The sequence below is a fragment of the Trachurus trachurus genome (genome assembly GCF_905171665.1).
Source record: "Trachurus trachurus genome assembly, chromosome: 3".
NCBI classification, from domain to species: Eukaryota; Metazoa; Chordata; class Actinopteri; order Carangiformes; family Carangidae; genus Trachurus; species Trachurus trachurus.
This window is the reverse complement of record NC_139893.1, coordinates 39,422,136-39,449,823: the sequence shown is the minus strand read 5'-3', so window position 1 is coordinate 39,449,823 and position 27,688 is coordinate 39,422,136. Positions and strand designations below refer to the sequence as shown.

Below are 27,688 nucleotides of genomic sequence, written 5' to 3'. Positions count from 1 at the left end.
GTTGCTTGGTTGTGTGTGTGATCTGTGTAGGTTTCTGACGTCATCGTTATCTAAACGTCTTTGGTGTTTGGACTGTTCCAAGATAAAAGAAGACATTTGAAGCTCGGTCTCTGCAAAACTGATAGCTGTGTTGTTGTTAATATTTTTTGTTCTTTCAATGACAAAGCAATGTGTTGCTGAAACAGTAAATATGCAGAATAGTTGGTGATTAAAGTTGCAGCTCTCTTTATTTAAAAAAAGAAAATGAAGATTAATCTGGTCCTATTCTTTGGAAGCCAGGTCTGCTACAACAGTATCTTCTTTTGAAAGCAGACAAGCAAACATTTATTTTCTCACAAGCTTTTTAAAAGTTTTTAATTGTTTTTAATTGCGCTTGTCATTTATGTTATGTTATGTTATGTTTATTTATTTGATATGGACATCACAAATACATTAAGACTGTTCCAGTGGACAGACCAGATGCTTCGCTTGAGTGTGTTTAGCACAAGTGCTAATTTCAATGTGCTATATAAATAAAAATTGAAATTAATTGAATTAGCTAAACCTAACACAGGGAGCTTCAGCTCTGGGTCTGCAGCGTGATGTGTGGTGTAGCAGTGGTGGATGCTACTTTGGTTGCTGTGTGTTTTCAGTTTCAGTTGTTTTGCATACTTAATGAGATACTGGCTAATTCCTGAGCCTACAGCTTCATCGCTGGTGTTTGAGCCTATTTATTTGCTCAGTCTGTGGTTTATTACTAGAATCTGACGGTATACAGTCTTTTCCATCAGCAGCTTTTTCTTCCAAGCATGAAAGCAGAGTTCACTAGAGACAGCGCCACAGAGGCTTGACAGGCACCAAGGGTATTTACTCAGCCTCCAAAAACTTCCAAACTCTTATTTACTTTCATCTTGGCTTCCTCTTGCAAGCTTGCCTTTGCTGCCTCCCACTCCAAGTCGTATTCTCTCATCCTGTTTTCTTCACTTCAGAGTTGGAGAGTGAAGCAGGAGACTCTCTCAGACACACTTGAGTTTTCAAGTTTCTCTGTTTTGTACCGCATTTGTGCACCGACTCCACCCGCCTCCCCCGAGCCTGAGTTTTTGTTGCCTCAGCCTTTAACTGTGTCACTCTTAACACTGATATCACCACAGACTAATGGCTGAATACTAAACAAACGGAGCTTAGAGTATATGTTTGTTTAAAGAGGTTACTTATGAACACATGATGGTGCTACAGGTGAAGCGTGAGAGTGTGTGGTTTGTGGGGAATTCACACAAAAAAACAAACAAAAAAAAAATTCTGCATGGGGGGAAAGAAAGAAAGCGAGCGGGTAAACGGCTTCACCCAATCAGAGTGTATTTCTCTGCAACAGATCTGCATTTCTCCACAAGCACAAAGAGAGAGAGCAGTGGAGCCCCTGAGTGTATGCAGAGCAGCACTAAACAACATCAGAATCTACTGTCCGTATCCCTGAACGCTTGTGACAGCCACAACGCATCTCTGGTCACGTGATGCAGCCCCGCTGAAACCCTCTTTGTTCACTAAATCCAGTGTGAAAATTACCCCAATGTTTTGAGAGTTGGGAGAGGGCGGCATGGGGCCAGTGCTCTGGAAGAATCTGCCTAGCGTTGGTGACTCGCTCCAGCCTGTAGGGTTTGTGGCTTTTCACTGGGGACTAGGGATGGGTACCGATACTCTGTACCGGGAAACTGGTACCGGTACACAACAGTACCTGTTTTTGGTACTTTTGCGTGTATATGTGGTAATTAAAGTTCTGAATTTTGAATATTTATTTCTCAACAACCTCACAACTCCTCAGCCATTAAAGGGATAGTTCAACATTTTGGCAAATTGGCGCATTGCCATAATCCCTATAGATTAGGAGTAGGTTTGTTGCCTTTAATTGTCGGTGCAAGCTGTTTTTAGAACGGCAGAGCAGAGCTGTGAGCTGCTCAGAGCTACGCTACGGAGGCTGATGGCAGTATTTCCTCTAGGATTATTTTAAGGAGTGGCTGAGTGGCTAGCACAACACTTTCACCGTGCACTGCTGTCATGCATGCGCGCTTTTCTGTGTGTGTGTGTGTGTGTGTGTGTGTGTGTGTGTGTGTGTGTGTGAATGACAATATAAGAAACAGCGCTATGCGGAGATGAATGAATGGAAGACATGTGGCGGTGGTGTATTTGCAACAATTAAAGAAAAAACTGTGATGGGGTTTTTGGGTTTCCCTCATCAAACTCATCAATTACACAATCCAACAACTCCACAACGCTCTGGTGGACAAGTTTGTTTGTTTGTTTGTTTGTTTGTTTGTTTATTAAAGACTCCCATACTCTCCCTGGGGTCTTGTTGTGACCTGCACATTCACCACACTATGAGATAATAACACAACGTTACCAGACAGAGTTGTTTTAGAGGGAAATTCATGCAAAACCACTGATGTGCGTTACAGTCGGAGGCAGTTTATCGACTAGCAGTCTCTGCATTTCCCTCTAAAAACAACTCTGTTTCGTGACATTCCGTTATTATCTCATAGCGTGGTGACGGCTGTTTTTCAGTCGGGGCTCTAATATTGGCATCAGACAGACCATCCCATAGACTACTGACGCATGCGACTCGAAGCCTTCAGGTACTGAAATGTGGTACCGTTTGACTTTGGCTACTCGTTACTTTGGGGATTTGGTCGGTACCAATAAAAGTACCAAATTAGGGACCCTCCCTACTGGGGACATGGATTAGACTCTGTTAAAAGGACTCAGGATGTCATGGAGAGGTGCACAAAGCAGTGGTCAGAGCCTGTATTTTCTGGGTGATGATGGAAAAACCTTAATTGGTAATATTTAGTTTTTGTGGTCAGGACATATTTCTCTGATTCAATCAGAGCAGTACTGTATTAATGCAGCTCTACATTACATTCTATCACTGCAGTCTATATTAGGATGTACCCCAGGCCCAGACTGTCTCATTCTTATTGCTTGTGACAGGTCATAATGAATAGGTAATGAGCAAGAATTTCAATTATTTTTGGAGTGCATTTTTTTTGTTTAACCTTTTGGTATAAAGCACACATAATGTAAAATAACCTGAAAAGAGACACCTTGTCTCTTTTTTTAATTTATTTTTATCTCCCATCCAGTGATGGACCGTCTCTTCTAAATTTAGCATGTTGTCCCTGTGTGTCTTTGTACGCACACAGAACAGAGCGGACCACGCGCGTTTATTGGTTTTGACTCGGCACACAGATGTGTGCCTTCAAAAATACATAAATCACCGTATGCAAGCAGACAGCACCTGGAGAAAAAAAACAACTAAGGCTGTTTCTCACCCAGCAGCTGCTTTCCTGTTGAACTCACTCATTCTGAGCGTAAAACTGAAATGCACGATACAAAGTGATCCCATTTCATCAGTTTGTTTCCACTCTGCAAGCAAGAACCCCCAATTCCTTGAGCTCTTAACTTTACAGAGCTCTTGGACATTGCTCTGGGCATCAGATGGCCACTGATAGCTGGCACCGTGGTGGCATCAGTGGTGCGATCATTCAGTGTTTGGCTAGCCACCGTCTCCCCAGAGGAAATCTATGTATTATGAATGCCCAACAGATGGGTCCCCATCCCTCTCCCCCCCCCCTCCCCACTACAAGTCCTGATAGATGTCCGCTTGTGTCAGGATGGCAGCAAATGAAGAGCGACTAAAATAATTAATGACCTAATATCATTCTCAGTCAAGCTGCCGTTAAAGAAATATCCTCGGCCTAATGTTGAAAATGTATTCACAGGAGAGAGCCATAAAGTGGATGTTGGTGATTCATAGCCGAGGTGTCAGCGCCCGGCCCAGGAAAGGTGGATTGAATGGGACGGTATGTAAAGGCTATGAACACAGTGTCAGTGCGGCGCTGAGCTGCAGAGCCACATGCTAACTAAGCCACCTTGAAGAGCTGCAGCAGAGTGCAGCTGCAGCTCGACTCTCACTATCCCTGATTACACATCCTGAACAGACTCTTTCTGCCCCGGTTCAACTTCAACTTCAGAAACGACAACTTCACAGAAATTTGAACATGTAAAAATCTCTTGGAAAACGAACTCTTTCATCATCCACTCTGATGTCAGTCAGGTTTATTTTGGAATATTTCAAATAAAATAACTTCTGCCACGGCCAAGATGCTAATTTGTGATCACACGTCAAAAAAAAAAAAATCTGAATTTCTGGTAAGTCCAGATCATCATGAAAAGTAACTAACTTCTTTTTCTTGGTGTACTTTTTGGCAATACTCACTTTTGGATAAACACTTACTGAAAATGATAAATGTTCTGACTAAAACATATCGAAGCAATTATGTGTCATTATTCAAATTAAAATAGGTTATTAACAAGAAATACCTTTTCATTTACAAAATATAGCTCTTTTTTTTGGACTCATAAATAAATGAATAATCAATAATCCAAACTTTCATCTTCTTCTTTAGCCACTGGTCCCGCTCGGCTCTACACTTCTCCTAAAAAGTCCAAGCAAACTCCCTTCTTTCTATCTATCTATCTATCTATCTATCTATCTGTCTATCTATCTATCTATCTATCTATCTATCTATCTATCTATCTATCTATCTATCTATCTATCTATCTATCTATCTATCTATCTATCTATCTATCTATCTATCTATCTATCTATCTATCTATCTATCTATCTATCTATCTATCTATCGCATTTTCAAATTGAAATTTGGTAACTTTTTGCTGGAGAATGTTTTGAAAATTAAATCTTAAATGTAATTTTCTTCATCATAAAGCTCTGTTATTTGGACCTAACCAACTCACGTATCCCTCCGCCCAGGGTTAGCGCCCGCCGATCAGCAGTTGGTTAGGTCCAAATAAAAACTGTGTTTTTCCTGCACTTTGAGGAGCTGGAAAAAATTAGATTGTAGCGAACAATGGAACTGTGTATTTTTTTTCAGGTAAAACCTCTTTTAGGCCGTGAAAATAGGCCGTTTCTTTGGGTCTGTTCACAACACTGTATGTTGTAAATCTCTGGGCAGGGCTATGGGCTGGCGTTGCTAACGGGAGGAGTGTAGAGAGTCTTCTACTGCAATTAAAGTACTTAGGGGCTATTTGTAGATCATACAACCCCACTTTTTAAAAAAAATGCTACTATCCCTTTAATGATTATAACGAATATCATGGTTTTCAATGCATCTTCTCGGTCTGGTCTGGTTAATGGGAAGAAGGAAAATAAGGAAATCTATCTAACCAACCAGTTTTAGCTAATTGCTGTAGGTTAAGGTTAGGCTATGTTTTTTTTATATTATATTGTCAAAGTGGAATAATAATAGTCATATAAACAGACATGCTCACTAACATTAGTTAACGTTAAAGTTACATTACACAGTGTAACCAATTTGTTAATGAATCTAACAATCAATATATCTGTGCATGTGTGTTGTTTCATGCAAGCAAAGCAGGTGAAAATGCAGATGTCAGACAAAGGTCACTTCTAATAGAACATGTCAACAGACAATCAGAAAAATGATCTGAATCATCCCCTGTAGTGTAAAGACGGCCTTATTCACACAGAGGAAGCTGGTGGCACCTTTAGTAGAAAGAAAACAGAATGGTGTTATTTATTTTTGCTTGTCTACACACTGCAACATGTACAGATTAGTATGTACTCTTGACCATCTTTTTGGGTTTTTTTTTTTTTTTTTTTTTTACTTGTGACTCAACTGAGATGCTTCTTTAAGGTGCGCGAGGTGATAACCAGATGTTCAGAGAGTGAGAGGAGATACCTGAAACCAAATGTTGCCTCGATAGCAGGAGTGGTGCAGGAGAAGCTCTTAGAAGAAAGAGCCAGGGTGACATTTGCTCTCATTTTCTACCTCTCACCATCTGCCTGCAGCACACCTGCCTCCAGAAAAAAAACAAAAAAAAAGCATCAATAGTACGCCCATACAGTAGCCAGGGAATATTGATTAAGACTGCTGACATTTCTACTTCCCTTTCTCTCTGGATGGGTACAACCTGTGCCATCTTTCAGATGAAGGCGGGTTACATACATATACATCACTGCATAATGCCCTCGCTGTGATATTAGCTCAGAAACACATTGATGGAGCTCTAACCTTATGCAGCTTGGATCGTATGTGCAGCTTGTTGCAACAGGCTTTGAACATAAATTACTTTTAATCACAGGAATTTGGCTTCTAGGGCCGGAGTTGTGGCACAGACTGACTGACATGCAGAAAGGCTGCAAAGCTGCTGCATCTTGTGTAATTCCGGGTTGGTACCAGACAAGCTGTTGTATGGTAATAAGAGAGTTTTAGTTCCTTACTCGGTTAGGCATCGGCAGTCTGATCTTTTACTGATCTTTACATTCTTCAGATTTATACATTACTTGTATATACTGAAGAAAGAAATGTGAATCAACATTAAGTATCAGATATTGATGTGCGGTTAATTACACCGATGGCAGCTAAGTGCTACTTTGACTCATTTAACTCATCCCTAATTGGATTGCATCATGATAAAATACCACTGTTTGGACTCGTCTCATTCCGGGCCTTCTCTGTCTGTCTTCTCTGTGAAACAGCACTGAGCCATGTGATGACAGAACAGAAGCAAGCCCAGCTGGTTTCATTTTCAACAATATTTAATCTAAGTGCTTTGTCAATAAGCACATTTCATGAAAAGATCAATATGCTGTCTTTGATGTGGCGATTTAGCACCTTCTTTAGTTTAATAGCCTGTTTCCACGGCAGGCTAGAAATACATTGGTGAGATTAATTGCAGTGTAAAGTATCCATGTCACTCTCTGCATATTTGCACTGATAGATTGGTTGTACATTAATGACCCTGCTGTCGGAAAGCCTATAAATTCATCACGGCTGCAATTACAAATATGAGTTTGTTTCTTCATTTTGGTTTACAGTGCATCAGTGTCGCAGTCTATGGGCCATTGATTTAAGGTTCATAATTAGCCTCAGTGGGGGGAAAAAATAAATAAATAAAAATAGTTCATTTTGTTCCCCTCAGAAAAAGTTTCTATGGTAAAGTGCTTAGCATGCAGGAGCCATCAGTCACGTTTCACCTGCAGATACATTGATCCTGTCAAAGGATTTCATGTGAAGAATGTAGCGGCTGCTTGAACCCAGATGCATGGAGGGAGTACTGACTTAATCCCTCTGTGTGATTATCAGCTGATCTGAAACTGTGCTGCTGCTTTAAACCTTGCATTTGACTTGATTAAAATGAGCCTGGGAGCTTGTCACCTGTCTAGTGTTTTTTCTTAACTTTCACACAGTGTGTAGTAGTGAGATCGGTGCCTTAACCTCCATATGACCCTGAGAAAGGCAGCTGTTAAGATTAAATAGCCAGACTGGCTTTGAAGCAGTTCATTGTTTATCGATGGCCTTGGTCTGTCTCTTTTACATCCCTTCATTTACAGTACATGGAAATCAAATCGAACTCAATGCGTTTTACAACAATTAGAACAGTAACAATACAATTGAGGTGCAATAATAGTGCAATGAAAACCTTACATACACAGATACAGTATAGACACTCAAAGACACACAGCACACACCCACCTACAACACAGCACTGTTGTATAACGGTGTTTCCACTAGGATTTTTTAAGTAATAACCCCGCCAACGTTGTTTATTGATAACCCCCCTAAAGTGTCTCAATCTGCTGAGCGTTGTCCACTAGCGCGACTCGGCTCGATACGTCTCTAGGCTACTCGTTTTTTTGGGGGGGTTTTGCTTTTCCACTAGCACTCGAACGCATCGTCCGACACCAGAATCAAACCCACTAATTTTAAAAACACAGTGGCAGCAGCGCCCATAGATCTGTACTGAGACTGTTGTTATTCTTTCACCTGAGTTCACTGACCGCTGTGTGGAAAACCACACTGTGGCCCGTTGCCGGGGTGTAGACCAGCGAGTTTGGAGCTGACGAGAGGATCAAAAAAAGAGACCCAGATGATGCGGCCGTAGCTGCCGTGATATGACGACCCCGACCTCGCTGAGGAGGAACTATGAAGAACTCAGCTGTCATGAAAAAGCACCTAGAGCTGTAACTGTGTAGTGGAAAGAGATGCAAAGTAATGGTAGGCCAACTAGTAGTGGAAACCTGCTTTACATTGTTTTAACATCTAAAAAGAAAAAAGAAAAAGATAATTTGCCGTGCGCCACGATCAGTTACATGTAGCAGAAACCCTGTATAAAGAATTTTTTTTAATCTGTTTTGAAAAGAGGTGACTGATGCTGCTGATGTCCATTCATGACAGACTGAAGGACTCTTTTGTCCCCTGCACAGCACTGCCCAGCTACAGCATGGGAAACAATGATAGCACACAGCTCCTTTCTTTCTTCCTTTGTACAGTTTTATAGCTTTCTACATTATGCATATTTACGTTGCTACAGTTTTTTCTTTTTACTCTCTATTTATTCTATTTTACCATTTTATTCATAACATATACATGTATATAGTGTATATATTTTTCTTACTTTTCTGTGTTATGTTTATATATTGCTCTTGCCCATATCTGTGCTACTGGATACTTGAATTTCCTTTGGGATCAATAAAGTATCTTTAAGTCTAAGCCTCTTAAGTCTAATGTCATGCATATGAATGAGGAGGTATGGTTATATACTGTACCTTCATTCATAACTTTGAGCTGCAGTAGTGGTAGTAACTCTTCTTTATCCTCTCATCTACAGGTGTTAAGGAAGCTGCAGACAGTGACAGAAGATCCATCTGTGTCAACACTCTGATGAACATCAAGAGGATGCTGTGCATTTCTTTGTGAATGGATTAGAGGTCAGTGTGTGTGTCCGTGGAGTTCCAACAACAAGCCTGCATGGAGCGGTTTGTGGTTCAGCTCTCTCGGATTCAGTGTCGATCGTTTGTCCGTGCGCGCTCTGTGGTTATTATCATGTAGTTGTGACACTGGCTAATTCAGTTTGATGAAATTAAATAACATGCTGCATATGCAGTCTAACCTCTTTTGCATGCAAATTTGGTGCTAGACTTCATTACATGGACAAATTAAATCTTCTGCATAGTCTTCTCTCCACTGTGGAAAGGGCCTGGACTTGCTGGTATGATGAAACGAATAAGCATGGCTGTAACGAGTCGCCCCTAAGCCCTGCATTCCTCCTCTTGTCATCACTGAATCATTTCTGATTGCATAAGGAACGCCAGAGCTCTTTGAACTAACTCTGGGTGCATTAGCTTGTATAACTGGGGTAATTGTGTCTGCATGAAGAAAAGCTGCTATACTCAGGGCGCTGACACACACCCCGATACAGCACTGCCATACTCACACACATTTTGTACATAGACAACATAATTGGAATGCAGTTTATTATTTGTTGACGTTTTTTTTTTCTTCTTCTTCTTAAGTCGCTGACAAAACAGTTAGCATTCAAGAGCTGCTATTTCCCTGCTAACTGCAGATTCTTGTTACAGCCCTTGCAGAGCATGTGCACCAGATTCTACCGTAGCTTTTAGCACCTTATACCAGTCCATGCACCATATCTTAGGTCCATATTTGTTTCTATGTCGCTGTGCGGCAAGCAGCTAGCACGACCCGCCTCTAAAATGATGCATTCATTTTTTTTTTCTCTTGTCTCCCCTCCATTTGATTAAGAGTCCGCTTAATCCCTCAGTAGGCCGCAGTTATAAGCCTTTTGGTAATGACCTGCTTAATCCTTCAACTGGAGATAAAACACACAGGCACATTAACTTCAAAGCAGTTTACTCACTTCCTCGGCTGCTTCTAAACAAACTTGTGTTACTCTGTTGCTTTATTAGACCAGCGCCTGCCATTCTTTTGAGTTATTCTAGAAGACAGGTGCAGGAAAGGCGTGTTGAGATGCTGCATAGTTTTACAGGTTAATGTGCATCACACCTAAAACCACCATGGAGTTGTACATAATGTGAAACTGTGTCACAGTGAATTGATTCACCACCTGACAGGGTTAGGTTAACCTGAAAATTAATCTCAATATATTTTCTTTTTCTCATTAATCATTTTAATTCATTTTACATAATTACTGAGGACTAGTTCCTTTACACATGTCATAATAAACTGAATATTTCTGGCTTTGGAGCTGTTGCATAGTAAAAAAAAAACTGTGAAAATGATATGTAGACATCACGTTGGAATTTAGGGAATTGTTACAAATCATTAATCCAATAACTAGGATGGTATTCTGAGTTTCAGACATGATGTCACTAAATGGTAAATGGTCTGTATTTTATATAGCGCTTTTCCATCGGAAACGATACCCAAAGCGCTTTACACTATATCATACATCACATTCACCCATTCACACACACATTCACACACTGATGGCGGAAGCTGCCATGCAAGGTGCTAACCACGACCCATCAGGAGCAAGGTGGGTAAGGTGTCTTGCCCAAGGACACTACGGCAGCAACCGGGACAGAGCGGGATTCGAACCGCCAACCCTCTGATCATTGGACGACCCGCTCTACCACCTGAGCCACTGCCGCCCCAACTTAACTAGAGTTAAAGGAGACATATTCTGCCCCCTTTCCACAAATCAAAATAGTTCCCAGGAGTCTTAAAGACATGTCTGTGACATGCTTTGGTCAAAATCCCCCAAGGATCAAACATCACAGCTCTTTTCATCCTCTCTAAACAGCCCTGTTCAGAACAGCTGCTTTCAGTGTCTGTCCCTTTAAATGCAAATGAACCACTGCTTGCCCCGCCCCTTCTACTGGTCCCAGGTAGGGGTGGGGTTATGCAAATTCAAATCCTAGTTACATCACTGGAAGACAACTGAGGGAACAGCTCATAAAACCACATGGATTTCAACCTAGGGAGTCTGAACATTACTGATTTTTTGGTCAATTCTCACATTTTGGGGCCGGAAGCCAAGACAAACACCTAAATATATGTTAAAGAGCCTTCAAAAAGTGATATTTCCATAATATGTCCCCTTTAACAACACTTATGAACCATTTAGAACTTGATTTTAAAAAAGGGGGGAAAAAAGACACTAATACATTTAAACATTAGTGAAAACACAGTCGGCGTCCCCGGTGTTGCCCTATGAATATGCAGGCCTCTCTGCTCGCTGTGACTGCAGCTCTGTGGCATCAGCTGCAGTCACAGCGAGCAGAGAGGTGAGAGAGGGAGGATCTGCAGAAACTGATCACTGCAGATTCTTCAGAAAATGTATGAAATGACATTGATTAGCTTGCTCTGGTTACCAACTGTACAATTTAACCTGAGCCGCACACACAGTGAAGCGGCGTAGCAGGATGTGAAGTGAAGGGGATGAAGGGGTTAAGGAAATCTGTATTCGTAGCCTTTGATTTCTAGGCGTAGGATTTGATTTGAGAGTTCAGAGTCACATTTCCTCTGCCTGGATCCTGGCTCCTGCCAGACAGGATGTATGTGTTGTCGATGATGGGGCCGTATCATGTTACATCTTCCTTCCACTTACTTTGTTTACACTCTTTTATTTGCATAGCGATACAGAGCGAAGGTGAGATGTACACATATGGTGGAGTACAAAAGTCGATCAGAACCTGTGGGAAGGGACTGAGCCAGTTGGTCCCATCCAACTTTAAATCACAATCTGATTGTTTCGTTCACCTGCCGCTTTCCAGACAGACACATGTAGCTGTAGGAGCTCTAGGCCCTTTTCTTTACCAGTGATGAACCCATATCAGTGAGTCAGCTAATCTCATCTAATTTTCTGTCGTTTAAAGCAACACAATGTAACATTTAGTAGCTCTGGTTGAGAAGGGCAACTGTCTACTACTTGCTACTTGTGTCGTAAACAGGACTGTATGCTGCATCCCCAGAGAAGCACAGTAGCCTTAAGTGAATTTGTTGCCGGTGCCAAGCAAAGAGGGTTTTGTGTGTGGCAGGAGCTCCGGAGGGGGGGTCGGGTCGGCCAGCGGCCCAGCACAGGACGCTCATGTGTGGGTGAGAGGAGCAGGGAGACTGGAGTACCAGGACCACTGCATCCATTATTAACTGTTAACCGATAAGATTACAACGTGCTGCACGATTTGATAAAAATGTGCGATTGCGATTATGGTGGAAAATATTGCGATTTGCGATTGCGATTACAATATTGTAAATCAATGCTGTAATGAGTCTATTTGCTTGATCATCAAACACAACACAGGAAATAACCATATTTTAGGAGTGTATTTTTCAGCTCAATCATAGCCAACACATTTTAAATAATAAGTGTTTCCTTACAGTATATGCTCTTTGTATTACATTTTATTTATTTATTTTATTTAACATTTATTTACGCAGGCGAGCAAATTAAGAACAAAATTCTTATTTTCAAGTGCAGCCTGAAGGGGAAGGGGGAGGGGAGTGCTAAAAGTGAAAACAAGGTTATATAAATTCCACTTAGAAAAATTCAATATAACATAAAAACAGGTAATTTTTTGTGCAGTTTTGTAGTCTACTGCGTTGCCATCATTTATTACAATGCATTTCTCCCCCCTCCCTCCTCTCTCACAGCACACATGTGCTTCTCACACCGGTAACACAGACACACACACACAACGGAGGAGAAGAGAGGAGACGGCAGATGAGTGTAGCTGTTACTTAAAAAAAAAAAAGGGTCTGCTAAGCTGCAAACGTTAGCGGCTCCGCTCCACACTACAGGAGAGATGGTCCTGTTTACAGGCTCACGCCGTCACACATTTATTTACAGTAAATCGCAAAATCGCAGACTTTCGTGCGATTGCATAATTGCACAGCGTGACATCGAGATTATGATTGCGATTCGATTAATCGTGCAGCACTAATTACAACGCTCGTGGGGGCGATCACTTTTTTTGGGCTACTGGTACATTTGTTGTCTGACTTTCTTTCACGGGGACTGCTGCACATACTGTCAGTCCTCCTGTCTAACTTTTAGCTGGGAAATATGACTGAAGGCACGTGGAAATCTGTACATGTCGACACGCCCCCATGAATTGATGACATAAGGAGCTAATAAAAAAATTAAATTAAATTAAATTAAATTAAAATTTTTCTACCACTTCAATGAGTTTAGAAACATTATTTTAAGGTTGAAAAACTACATAGTGCTGCTTTAAAAGGAAAAAAATCTGATTAATCTTTTGGGGACAGTAAAACTTAGGTTTCTGCAGCAATTGGAATAGAAATTTGAGGTTAATATATAGAAAAATTTGGCTAAAACTAGAATTAGAAGGGAAAATTTATGAAAAGACAGATACAGAACATTTGAAATGCCAATACATTTGGCCTTCTGAGGTCTGTAAGGGCTCCACACTACTGTACATTTTGTAGGAACAGGAGGAGAGTGAGTGGAACAGGTAACAAACAGAATGAGTGAGATAACGATGAAAGTCATTTTTCTTTGTTGCCTAAACAGTACACATGATCATAATCAGGCTCGAAAACCACATCGCACACCCACAACAGACAGGCACATAAAGACCCGCATACGCCATCCCATCTTCACAGGAGCAAACAGCCTCACAGCTTCAACACAAGCCGATGATTTACAGGCAGTCTCAGACCTCTACCTTACTTCACCGGTGGAGGAGAGCGCTGGAAATGTCAGGAGTTTAAGCAGAGGGGCTCCAACACCTGCACCTCGCACACATACACCACGGTTTCTGCTCCAACAGCTCCCCAAGGGTGGCTCAGCAGCATGCACTCGCAGCTTTTATTGCTGTGATGACGGCTTGTGATTTTTACGTCAGAGGAGGACAGCAGCAGAAGAAAAACATCTCCATTCACCCCGTCCCCGTGCCGAGCCCTGCAGCAGTTAGACAGCGCTCTAAGTGTTGTTGTACGTTCTGCACCGGGGACCCAGACGGCAGATTAGCAGCTAGTTTGACTCCAAGTGCATTTAACAAGGTCACGATGTGTTTTTATTTTTTGCCTTTGGAAAGGTTGGATTTCATGCACTGCTCGAACTGAGATGTTTCTGTCTCATTATTATCAAAGACCTGCTGATACTAGATGCCCACTAGAATGTTCCCAGCCTTATTACCAGGGATCTGGGGATTAAAGATATCCAAATATTTGCATGTGCTATTAAGTTGTTATCTATGCACAGCAGAATTAAAACCCTCAGGGGTCCCTCGGTCCTTTTTTGGACCTTTTTCCATTTTTCTTTTTTGATTTGCTGAGCATTTTGGCTGTGTTACAGCTAAAGGTTTGGATTTCTGCAAGTTTCTTTTTTTGTCAGGTCATTGATAGACTGGTAACACTTGTTACACCCTTTTGGGTCCAAAGAACTGCTATAAATGCTCATCAATATCCTTTTCAGCTTTTTTTGCATAAATCTCTTAAACCACTTCAGCTCTGCTCAAAACTACGAAACATTCATTAATTTGGGGGATTTTAACCTTTTAAATGCCAGTTTGATGTGGTGTCAGACTTTAAATTTCTGTTTGAAGACATCAAACTGGCATTTAACGGGTTAAAATTCTGAAAAAATATTGAATGTTTGGTAGTTTTGAGCAGAGCCAAAGATGGTTTCTAAACCAAGACCCCCCATGACGAGTCAGCTTCCTGTATGTATGTCACGTGGGTTTCTGCACGGCCACGCCTTTTTAGGAGACGAGCAGCAGCCCTGAGTGTATTGACTCCAATGGGACAATTGAACGTGAACACAGATTATGGTCGATCCTTTCGCCCCACAGTCACTGAAGTAAATTTTGGACTCATTCCTCACAAGCCACATCTCTTCTGAACATTTTGACACAAAAATGAACTTTGTTCACGACCTGTCTCTGTCTCAACAACACACTCTCGCCAGATTTGGCACAGATCTCCTAGGCAACGTCAAACAAACGGCTGCGAACTCCCGTGAAAATGATTTAAATAATTTTCGTCATGCTAAATATGTTAGTAGTGTAAATATTTAATGAAAATATAATATCTCACTTTCATCCACACACGTGGAAGAGTCATTTCTATCATTGGAGCAGCCTCTCATGGGCTATCTTGGTAAATAGAGTATCTTTGGCAGAGATGAAGTGGCTTAAGAGATGTATGCCCCCCAAAAAATCAGGAAAATATTGATATGTGATGATTTTATAGCAGTTCTTTTGTGCGTCCATTTTTGGCCACTTAGGGTGCAAAATTGAAAATCTGACTGACACCACATAAAAAGTAGTAATGCAATGAAATCAATGTTGGTGCAAATTTTTGACATATCTAAGTCTAAGACTCTAATAATTAGCAATGCCCCAACTCCCCCCCCACTATTCATTTTATATAAAAAAAAATCTCATATTTTGTGTGTGTGTGTTTTTTTTTATAAAACAAGAGGCAACATGTCTTCAAACTGGCATTTAAAGGGTTAAAATCCCCAAAATAAATCAACATTTGGTAGTTTTGAGTAGAGCTGAAGTAGGCTAAGAGATTTATGCAAGAAAAAAATATTGATATATGATGATAGCAGTTGGAGGAACCCACAAAGCACAGTTTTGAATCCAGGCGATGGCCGCCTGCGTTTGGTGAAGTGGACGTCAGGACGTCAGGAGCTGCAGTTTGTACCGGTCCATCGCAGCTCAAAGGCAAATTGCTCACAAAGTCCGACGCCTTTGATGATGTGCAGAAGCAGCAAGAAGCAGCAAGAAGCAGCAGTGTGTGATTGGACATGTGAGCTCCCTGGGACCTCAGGTTGTCAGGACTGTGAAGTTGCGTATGATGGTACTGCAGCCGCAGCGCCGAGCTGTCAGCGGTATCATGTAGGATTTATCAGCCTGGGATCATGGAGCTTACAGTCAGACGTGACTTACCAGCTATTTGTTGGTATTAGCGTATTTTCTGCAGGGCCGTTTTGCATTTGGTAAATATAATGGCTCCAATGATTATAATTATATCTCTACGGTTGCAATCACCGTTTTCATTATTGATGAATTTCTTTATTGTTTAATCACAGAAAATGTGTTTTACAACTATTTCCCTCTGGATAGCAACTCGGTGAACGTCTGTGAAATGAGTAGAATGGTAATTATTCTTTTTAAAACGGCACAAGCCTCTCTTAGTTCCTCTCTCTTCCCCCCTGCGTTCATCAACACACAGGTTTTCACAATGACTGAGGCCATTGGGTCCAAATCTGAATGTCTCACCTGCTATTTCAGGCACTTTTCAATTTCCCGTGGAAGGACACCGGGTGCATGTAAGCCGAAAAGCTGCTTTTGTTTTTGCAGTATCTTTCACCTTTATCTGTCAAGCAAGGAGGACTTTTATCCTCCGACAGGATTGCCTTCCACCTCCTGTCTAGTTGCATCTATCTATCTATCTTTTTTTTTTCTATGTCGGTGTCGTTTTCCTTCAGGATCACAGCAGCGTTGTTACCAGTGGGATTATATCGATGCAAACTCTCCTAAGAGCTGATAACGAGTGGATTACACAAAGGTCCATCCATGTTGTTTAAACAGCAAATCCTCAGACTTGATGACCAAATAAAAGTGATGCAAATATCCAGAGACAGAGCTTCCTGAACTTGTTTGATCTTTTCTAGATAAAGATTGTTGGTTAAGATTAGAATAGAAATCCCCAGTGCTGAATTCAGTCAGAACCCCGCTGCCCTAACAGGTTTGGTCGTAGTACAACTTTCTCTGCTGTTGAATGAGAACCGTCACATCTTAACATAAGTCATTCAAGGCTTTTGAACAACTGATACTGTTGTGTTCCCAGCGAGAGGGGACTCTTACAAGATGTAAGTGAATCTGGGTCAAAATCCACCGGAGACAACGCAGCTACTGTACTGTCTGTGGAACTGTCTGTGTAACTGGCCAAATGTTGTTTGTTTGCCTTGTAATTAACTTGTGCACAGCAGCTGATGTGATTTACATCTTGGTTTGTCAAAACCCAGTCAAGAGGACATCAGGAACAGTGTTAACCTGAATTGTTCACACATCAACTTAGTTTACACAACATAAAATAAAAGTTACTCCTTTTTCTACACTCTTCATGTGGATCCTTTTAAAGGTCCAGTGTGTAAAATGGAGGGAAAACTGTAATATCTAGCGTTCAGATTCTAGGTTGCAGCGCTCACTCACCATCACACGTCTCTATTTTAGTTGTCAATTGATTGCCAAACATTGTCCTTAAAGTCTTTTTCTGATCATTTTATGCCACTATTATAGTATAAGCCTAAACATAGTTTACTAATACACATACACCTTATGAAGAAGAAGAGACATTTATAGGCTTCGCAACTGAATCCATAAGGCTAATGTCAACAGATGCTCATTGACATGCGGTTGTTGTTTATTAGAAATCAAGTTCCTCCAGATAAACAGTTTGTGTCGCTCCACTCGTGTCTTTAAAGGAGACATATTCTGCCCCCTTCCCACAAATTAAAATAGTTTCCAGGTGTCTTAAAGACATGTCTGTGACATGCTTTGGTCAAAATCCCCCAAGGATCAAACATCACAGCTCTTTTCATCCTCTCTAAACAGCCCTGTTGGGGCGGTGTTTAGCTCAGTTGGTAGAGCATCCACCCCATGTGTTGATCGGCTATAGTCCTCACTGCAGGCGGCCCCAGTTCGAATCCCGTGTAGAGCGGCCCTATCCTGCGTGTCATTCCCCCTCTCTGCCTCCCGTTTCCTGTCTCTCTGAACTCTCCTGTGCATCCTAAAAATATATATAAAAAAACAGCCCTGTTCAGAACGGCTGATTTCAGTGTCTGTCCCTTTAAATGCAAATGAACCACTGCTTGCCACTGTACCGGCATATCATGCCGTGGACAGGGACGGTCTGTGGCGTTTGAACGCACCTCCAAACAAAAAGTCACGGCGTGGTACTTCTTTTAGATGTTTATTATCCAAGTAAGCAAAGACATAGAAAAAGTTGAGTTCATAATGATAACAAATTTCAAAAGGTAACGAAAAAACCATCCAATCAACGAAATTTGTAACTTAAAGGTCGTAAATCAATAGTTGTGGTCAAAAACTATATGTAACCACAGTCTATCCACCTGTCCGATGACTTGCCCCGCCCCCCCAGTGACGTGTATTCAAGTAATGATGCTACAGTGACGCAATAAACTTCTACAAAAATAAATTACCAAGTCAAATTATATAAACATAACTGATGTGTGTGCAACAAAATACAAATTGTACTACTTTAAATGGCTACATCACTGGAAGACAACTGAGGGAACAGCTCATAAAACCACATGGATTTCAATCAGGGAGCCTGAACATTACAGATTTTTTTGGTCAGTTCTCATATTTTGGGGGCAGAAGGCAAAACAAACACCTAAATATATGTTAAAGAGCCTTCAAAAAGTGATATTTCCATAATATGTCTCCTTTAGTTTAAACCACGGCAGATGAAGCCTGCGCAACATGATGATGTCATTAAAAGAGGACCATGGAACCGTTGAAAACGAGGCGGAAATAGTGATGAAATATGACATTTCTGTTATTTTCATCCAGCTGTTTTTTATACAGATGAATGGAAATGATTCTAATGTTTAGGCTAAATGATTGCAGTCAGCTCAAATGGCCGCGATCAGGCCATTATTGTGACAGGCCTAGTAACAGATTAATGTATTAAAATATTTATTAATTGCTACAATACTGTCCAAAGGTTCACTCCACGAAGAATCTTGCTGGATGATGTTGTGTTGGATGGATTATGACTCAGTGATGTTTTGCCATGCAGCCTATACAAAGTCATATACAATATGCACTCGCCAGCCTTTCTTCAATAGAACACTGTGAGCACTTTGTGTTGAGTTGTGTACTGCTCTCTGCCTGGACGCTGCACTGAATAGCTTTGTTTGCAGTCGTTTTCACATTGTTGGACATGTTGTGTGGACATTGCAGTCCTGTGTTTGTGCTGAATGCAATCCTCACTCTTATCAGTGCAGCGGAGTGGTGAGCATCCCCTCCCTACGCTGCCCTGGGAATGTCTAGAAAAGTTCAGGGTTGCAGTGTATATATGAAAGCAGCTTATGAATACCAGTCTTATGCTTCCTCGAGCTCTTAAATCTGAACATGTGGGTATTCCACTTTAACAACCTGCATTCAGCTCTGTCCTTGAATTCAGAGCATGTGTTCTCCCTTATAAACTTCATCAAATATAACAAGCTACCAGTGGAAAAGGACAAGTTCTGGAGGAAGATGTAGCATCGACTCAAGTGTAGCCCTTTAACTCACTGATTAGAAGCCAGCACATTTACAGACAGGCCTGGTTTACAAAGATAATAATGTTAACCTTTTTCTTACACCCATGTCTTGAGGATATTATCCGTCTCTAGATTGGATCCTGTCTTAATAAAACATGCTTGATATTTGCAAGTCTCACTGCCAAATAACTTATTCACAAGTGACTTTTCAACTGTGAGTCATGTATCACATTAATCCGTTTGACTGTTACTGAGTTTTCTCTGCGGCTATTTTTTAATTTATTGCAATGAAATATGGAATAAGTAAAGTTTTGGTCGCCCTTGATTGAATTTAGTTCTCTTGCTCGCTTGTCTCTCTTCTGCACACTCTCTGTCTTGGTCTTCAACTTTTTTTATAAGAATTGTTCATGTCTCCAGTTGGTTCCTACAGTAGTTTGTATTGGCCAGTCTGTTTGTGCCAGATGTAAGAAAAACCACATGAACTTCACATGTGAAACATTTTGCACATGAGAATCATGTTATTTGCACATGGTAAACATGTGGTTTTGGCCCAATTTTATGTGAGTCACATGTATGCAGCAGTATTTGTCCATATAATGGTTGTGAATGGATACCAACTTTCTTCGTCCAAAAAGACACACCAAAAAACATCCAAATACCTCCATACTGCTCGTATGTAATGTCCGTCTTGTATTGAAGCCCCAACATGAGAAATTGTTCCGCCGGTCAGTGCAAATCACGCGAGATTTGCACTGACACAGGAAGAGCAGTGAACCGAGACACTGGGAGCTTCTGCTACAAACAAGCTTAAAATATAGACTTATTTAATTTTTTTTGGAACAATTTCTCATGTCGGGGCTTCAATACAAGAGGGACATTACAGATGAGCAGTATGGAGGTATTTGGATGTGTTTTGGTGTGTCTTTTTGGACGAAGAAAGTTGGTATCCATTGACAACCATTATATGGACAAATACTGCTGCGTGGACCCCCCCGTAACTCAGAGAAGGAACGGAGGACTCTGAAAATTCTCACAGCTCTTAGTCAACATGTTTGAATTTTGGGTGAACTATCCCTTTATTTTGTAATTTGCAAAACCTTCCTGCAACATCAGTGGGTGTACTGCTCTGACGTCAGGGTAAAGAGCGGCTGTGAAATGAGACATGGCTGTAGACGAATGGTCTCCAGTCGTTGTGAGGCATTAGGATCCTCTCCATGCTGCAGTGCTTTAGCCCGTGTCTATCCACCTTCAGCCTGAGCTCAACACAAGTGACGAATCACTATAAAAAGAGCCAATTATTTATAGTTGGTTCCCTGACAGGCTTGGTCCTACTTATCTTTCAGGGTGCAGTCCCCAGGCCCTCCGCCTCACATTTTCAGCTTTGACAGAGCTCCCGTCGGCCCAATCTTTCATTACTGGGCCAGGCTGACATTTCTCCAAGTATCAATGATAGTTTTTATGTGTGGCAATAATTTATCAGGCACAGAAGACCCACCAAAGCTTTCTTTCTTCCAACACTGACTGGAAGACAATGGCAAAAAAAAAAAGTTTTAAACCAGCGCATCTTTGTAAGAAAATATTTAAAATGTTTTTTGGGCTCTAGAGTGAATCACTTGTGTAGTAGAAAAACAATATGTTCTGTGCCAGTTTTATTGTTAGACACGTACTAATCCCTTTGTAAAAAAAAAAAAAAAAAAAAATGCCTTCATTGACTTTTACAGTTTTACTCCTAGGCTTTAATTTAGATGGAGCCCATTCTTCATCTTCTTCAACTCCCTCAGCATTTTTGCTTGTTAAGCACTCTGGGGGTCCTCTCTCCTATTTAAGAGTCATCGGAAATATTAACTTTGTTCAAGAGGCTGCTGCCACTATAATTTGACTCTGCAATGCTAAAGCTGATTACTATTGTCCAATTATTGCACAGTAATTGAGCTGACCTTTGCAGCAGCTCGGTAGGTCTTCTGTCATCCCCGGACCCGGCTCTGTTATCACTGTAGTAGTAAATTCTACGCGCTGTAATTAGTGTGTAGGAGAAGACTTCAGTATGCTGTATTGATTTCTAGCTGGCTTGGTGAAAACACCCGACACACACGAGGCACGACACTGACCCACTCATCCATTAACATGGCTGATTGGCTTTGTGTGTTGGCTCAATAGATGACTTATAAGAAACCTGCAGTTTCCAATTCTACACTGTGTTCAAAACTAAATAAAAGAACATTAAAATTAATTTTAGATTAGTCGAGTGGATTTAATTTGAGCCATAATCCCTATCATACCTGCAAACTAGTCACCTTTCGCGGCACACAGCTCCATGGACCTGCTTCTACCGCCGGTGTTCTGTCAGACCCGTTCTGCTCCGTTTGAAAGGCGAAGGAAGCTCGTATGTGGAAAGACGTCGCCGAGATGTAGAATGTGTTATAGAAGAGAAACACACTCCTTTCATGTGCTGCGATTTTCAACCCCCTTAAGCTACATACAATGCTGTGAAAAAGTATTTTCCCCTTCCTGATTTCTTACTCACACTTGTTATTGAAGATCATCAAACAACTTTTAATAGCCTAGACAAAGATGACCAAAGTAAATATAAAATGCACTTTTTAAATGATGATTTCATTTATTAAGCGGAAAAAAGTTATGCAAACCTACCTGATCCTATGTGAAAAAGTAATTGCCCCCTCTTGTTAAATCATGAACTAACTGTGATAAACCTTTTTATTTTTTTGGAAAGCTGAGTTCAATTTCCACACCCTTTCTACTCTCCGGAGTTTGCAGGTCTGCCTATAGTTTTAGGAGTAGGTTCATTACCTTTAATAGTCCGTGCAAGCTATTTTGAGATCGGTGAGACAGACATGAGCTCTGCACGGTGTGTGGTATTTCCGGGCTTTCCCTCATCAAACTCATCAAATACACAATCCAACAACTCCAAAACACTCTGGTGGACAAGTTGTGACCTGCACATTCACCACGCTTTGTAAACATAATACAACGTTACAAGACAGAGTTGTTTTCGAGGTAAATACGTAACCGGGACATTCTCGACACGGCTGCTCAGCAGAGTGACTTCAAAAGCAAAATTAGTTTTGAGTATTTGCTTCATGTGTCATAATGTTACATAATTATACGTTATTATCTCATAGTGTGGTGAATGTGCAGGTCACAATTTGTCCACCAGAGTGTTTTGGAGTTGTTGGATTGTGTATTTAGTTTGATGAAGGAATTGTAGAAATACTATGAGCCTCTGTTGTGTTAGCTGAGCAGCTCGCGTCTCTGCCCCGCCGATCTCAAAACAGCTTGCACTGATAATTAAAGGTAATGAACCTACTCCCTAAAACTCTAGGGATTATGGCAATAGGTGAATTTGCCAAAATGTTGAAATATCCCTTTAATCAGTGAGCTTTAGAAATACTGGTGGATTTTGCAGCTAGCTGTTTCTTCCTGTTTCTGGACTTGATGCTAAGCTACCTACAGACAGACATGACGGTGTTTTCATCACTCAGCATATTTCCCAAAATGTTGAGCTAATGGAGCTTGTGAGTTTCAGACAGAAGCAGACCGAACTTGAAATCCACCCAAAACAAGAATCAAATATTACCCAAACACTCCAAATACTGCTCCATATTGCAGACAGTGGTTGACTGTTGGGTTATAAATGAGACACTGGTACAGAGTGGCAGTGGGAGCACAGATCAGAGCTTCTCATTGATCACAAACTTGCACTTTTGCACATCAGACCACACGGTTTGATTCAGTTTGGAGCACACAGACGTAATTAGTAACAGACTCTACGTTCACCATCCCTGTGCTGCTCCAGTGCCTGTGACTCATCCAGCTGGGCTGTCTCCTCATCAAACACAACTGAGTGGAAATGTGATTGATACAAATTACAACTTGTCATCTATTTAAGGAAACTTCCTCCTCTTTGGCTCTATGTAATCACTGGAGAACAGTTGTTCTCCACTTTCGCTTCTAAACTGTTGGTTCATCTTGATTGTGACTGAAAATTGTTGTTACCAACCTCATTTAATTGATCTATTGGGTTTAGCCGCTCTTAGTATTAATAAACTGGCTTTTCATCGATCTAGAAAATTAAACTTGCAAAATTAAAAGTGCTGAGGGCTGTTGTGTCGTTCAGAGGTTATGAATTTACATCCGTTTAATTAAACAGGTCACAGCATGTCACATAAAAAAGCAGAATCCCAGTCTCAGTAATCAGGGTAGAGGATCAGAGATTTATGGGTCTAGATTTCCTCCTGGAGAAAGCTGCTGTTTTGTACATGGGTATTTAGATATACACATACAGAAATCTTCAGTCTCGCCGTGAAAGATGCACAATGAAGGACCACTGCACAAATGAATGCGTCTTTGTTTTCTTGATTGTCATTTAATTCATAGTCTAACTGGATTTGACACTAAGTCGCCTCTAGAAGTGTAGATGAGTCAGTTTCCAGCTAAATTGGTAAAAGAGATTGTGAGTAACATTCGGCCGTTTGTAAAATTCAATCAATCAAACAAACTTTATTTGTAGAGCACTTTTCATACAGCAAGCAGCTCAAAGTGCTTTATATGATAAAAAATAATAAAAACAGAGTGGGCATTTGAACATAGACTAGACTTTAGACATTTATTGTCCCTCTAGGGAAATTATTTTTCACATGACCATTTCACCAGACACATACAAACACACACAAATTACAACACATTGCCACACATAGACACACAAAAATTAAAAACCTGAGGAGATAAAAAATACCGAGGAAACGCAATCTTGACTTGACAATTTGTACTTGTGGGGAAAAGACTAGAGAGCAGATAAAAACCACGATAGAATAGGTAAGAAAAAAATAAAAGAAATTATATAGATACAGTATATGTGTAATATATCCATAATTCAAAGTTAAACCGTTAAAACAATAAATAGTGCTATAAATCTTAAAGGGATAGTTCAACATTTTGGCAAATTGACCCATTGCCATAATCCCTATAGTTTTAGGAGTAGGTTTGTTACCTTTAATTGTCGGTGCATGCTATTTTTAGAACAGCGGAGCAGAGCCATTATTATCTCATAGCAGGTCACAACTTGTCCACCAGAGCGTTTTGGAGTTGTTGAATTGTGTATTTGATGAGTTTAATGAGGTAAACCAAAAAAGTTATATGAGTCTCCGTAGCGTAGCTCTGAGCAGCTCACGGCTCTGCTCTGCTGTTCTAAAAATATCTTGCACCGACAATTAAAGGTAAGAACCTACTCCTAAAACTATAGGGATTATGGCAATAGGCCAATTTGCCAAAATGTTGAACTATCCCTTTAAATAATAAAATTCAGTTAAACTAGTAAAAAGGCATGTCCCTATTTTTGCGTTTCAGACATGTTTGTGTTGAGAGGATGAAGTGTGTATTGTCACTATAGATTAGACCAACATCTTGTATGCATGTAAATGTTGTCAGTGTATATTATGGAGTGTCTCCAGGTTGCTAAGGCATCCCTTGTGTTTGTGTCACCCAGGCGAGACGTGACCATGCGCTGCCTGGCCGCTCGGGTCAACTACAAGACCCTCATCGTGATCTGCGCCCTCTTCACCCTCATCACCGTGCTGCTGTGGAACCGATGCTCCAGCGACACCGCCGTGCGCTTCCTGCCCCGCGCCGCCGCCGCCGTGGCCCCCAGCCCCAAGGCGGGCGACGCCAGCATCAGCAGCCAGCAGCACCCTCCGCAGCCCCCGGAGCCCCCGCCCGTCGTCGGAGTGGTGGGCGGGATCAAGTACGAGGAAATGGACTGCCTGATCAACGACGAGTCCACCATAAAGGGGCGGCGAGAGGGGGGCGAGGTCTACCTGCCCTTCAGCTGGATGGAGAAGTACTTTGAGGTGTACGGCAAAGTGGTGCAGTACGACGGCTACGACCGCTTTGAGTTCCAGCACAGCTACTCCAAGGTTTACACGCAGCGAGAGCCCTACCACCCCGACGGAGTCTTCATGTCCTTTGAGGGATACAACGTGGAGGTCCGGGACCGCGTCAAGTGTATCAGTGGAGTGGAAGGTGAGACAGAGCAACACAACATGGGATTATGATCAATCTCTTTTTTTTTCTTTTTTTTTTTGAATATATATATATATTTTTTTTTTTATCCCACATAAGACGCTCATATGACAAACTACAAAAATGGGGGAAATAAAGTAGATAAAACAGCACGCAGACAAAATAGAAATAGAAATAAAAATAAAAAATTAAAATACAACATACAAAAAAAACCAACAAAAAACACCAACAACAGGAAAACAAAATAAAATTAATTATAATAATAAGAAACAATAAGAAAGCAATTTATAAGATTACCACAGTTTACCTATACATCTTTCATTTACTAATAGCCATTCAATCATTTGTGAAAAAAAAATACAGCCGTACAGTTTACATGATAGAAAATGGTTGAGGAAAAAGAAAAAAGAAAAAGAGGAGGGGAGTGTAGACTACCCAGCCACTAACTCTATGAAGGAGCGCCAAGTCCTATGGAAGCTCTCTTCAGAGCCCCGCAGAGTAAATCTCAGCTTTTCCAACGCCAGGTGTTGCATGGCATCTCTCCTCCACATTGTGTGAGATGGTGGGTTTGTCTGTTTCCAGTTCAACAGAATGAGCCTGCGGGCTAATAAAGTTGTGAACCTCGCCACAATTTGATTAGACCCCCTAAGGGGGCTGTTCTCCCCTACAACCCCCAAAATGGCCAACACCGGGTCAGGGTCAAGTACATGCCCAAAGCAGTCTGACAGAGTCTTGAATATAGAAGTCCAGAACTGTGACAACTTTGGGCACGACCAAAACATATGTGCCAGTGTGGCTGGGTGAATCTTGCATCGGTCACATAGTGGATCTGAATCTGGGTACATTTTACTAATTTTAACTTTGGAGAGATGAGCTCTATGCAAAACCTTTAACTGTATGAGGCCATGTCTAGCACATATGGAGGAGGTGTGGACATTCCTCTGTGCATTCTTCCATTGGTCTTTTGACAATTCTAATCCCAAGTCTTCCTCCCAAGCATTTTTTAGATGGTCTAGAGTGATCTTTGCGTGTGCAGATAATTGGTTGTAAATAAAGGATATCACTCCTCTAGTCGTGAGATCAACAGAAAAAAGTACATCCAATTGCATAGGGTCAGGAATATTTGGGAATGTAACTGACTGGGATTATGATGAATCTCAATGGTTTTTTATTTAAAAACCCAAACCCTTTAAGATTTAGTTCTTCACATTCCCTTTTTTTTGTCGAGAATATTTCGCAAATGTTTTTTTCAACTTTTTGTACAACGTTTTTAATTGTTTGTGTGCAGGCTTATGAAGCTTACAAGTTACTAGAGCATAAAATACTTAACAAAATCCAATAAGACAGTGCAAAGCTTTTAAACTAAATTCACTACATTTGTTGTGTTGGTTCTTCCTCCATGCTAACTGAAATAAACAGCTGAGTTTCTACAATCATTCTACATACACCACAGATACAACATAAAGTCAGTGTGTGTTGACCAAATACCTGCAACTGGGAGTTTATTTCATACTAAACTAATCATAATAAACCCCATGTGTCTCATTAACATTACATTAACTTAATGATGTTGGTCTGGTTCAAAAAATATGATGCATCATAAATGCAATAAAATTCAATCATATTTAAAAAGACGTTTCTGCCACCATGTTACTTTAAAGCCAACACCGTCACATCAGCTTTTCTCCGCTCAGATGCTTTGTGCGTCACTTTGTGTAGACGTCCTGCTGGATCTCCATTAAGTGAATGCATCCTTCCTCGTTCCTTTGCACCTTCTGTCCATCCTCCACGCTGTTTTCTTTTCAAGGTTCCTTTTAAAATAATTGCCAGGGAGGATCAATAGCTCATTTTAAAAGGCTATTAGTTTAAACCACATTATCAGCAATATATTCCGTGCCCCATCGGCTAGAAGAAGTGGTCCTTCATACTTGCCTGGAATTACAAAACAGATATTTATTACCCTTCCCTTTCTGTCAAATAGGTAAAGCCACCAGTAAAACAAAAGCACCAGTATCACACCAGACGCTCAAAGTGAAGTGTCCATCCCCTCAGAATTTCAAACCTATCAGTGACATCTGTGAAAATGACAGACAGGGTGTGACAAATAGTTATTGGACCACAGTCCTGGGTCCTTTTCCTCTCAGTAGTTGATGAGTAATGATGGCTAGTGTCTGTAAGAGTCATTTGGCAGCAGTAAATTGGTGTTTTTGCTGAGATGGATGGTGCAATTTTGACATTGACTTTTATTTTTTTAATGTATTGATAGAAATATTCTTCTCAAACCCCAAGGCAAAGACAATTTCTTAATATCAAAGTCTGTAAGAGACATGTATGTCATAATGTCATATAAAGCTGAATTGGGAGGTAGCTGAGACAACACTCCTGTTCTGTTAGCTTCCCTGACTTTTGGTGTTTTCATTACATTCATTGTGTCTTTTTGTAGTTTTTAATACGAAAGAAATGTAGTTCTACTTAACATCCTTAATTGGGTTAGGTGCACCCAGTGGTAAAGTTAACATAATACAGCATATAGTGTATTTTTGGGTGG

At 40.9% G+C, this 27,688-nt stretch overlaps 1 protein-coding gene across 1 annotated transcript in view; it reads left to right on the top strand.

The window, feature by feature from the left end:
* The window catches only part of glceb (glucuronic acid epimerase b), an 81,855-nt gene that overhangs the window by 30,344 nt on the left and 23,823 nt on the right, over positions 1-27,688 (top strand). Inside the window, exons 2-3 of the mRNA XM_083997517.1 lie at positions 8,686-8,785; positions 24,608-25,140. Coding sequence (XP_083853643.1) covers positions 24,621-25,140 — 520 coding nt within the window. The 5' untranslated portion in view covers positions 8,686-8,785; positions 24,608-24,620. The remainder of the gene's footprint in view (positions 1-8,685; positions 8,786-24,607; positions 25,141-27,688) is intronic.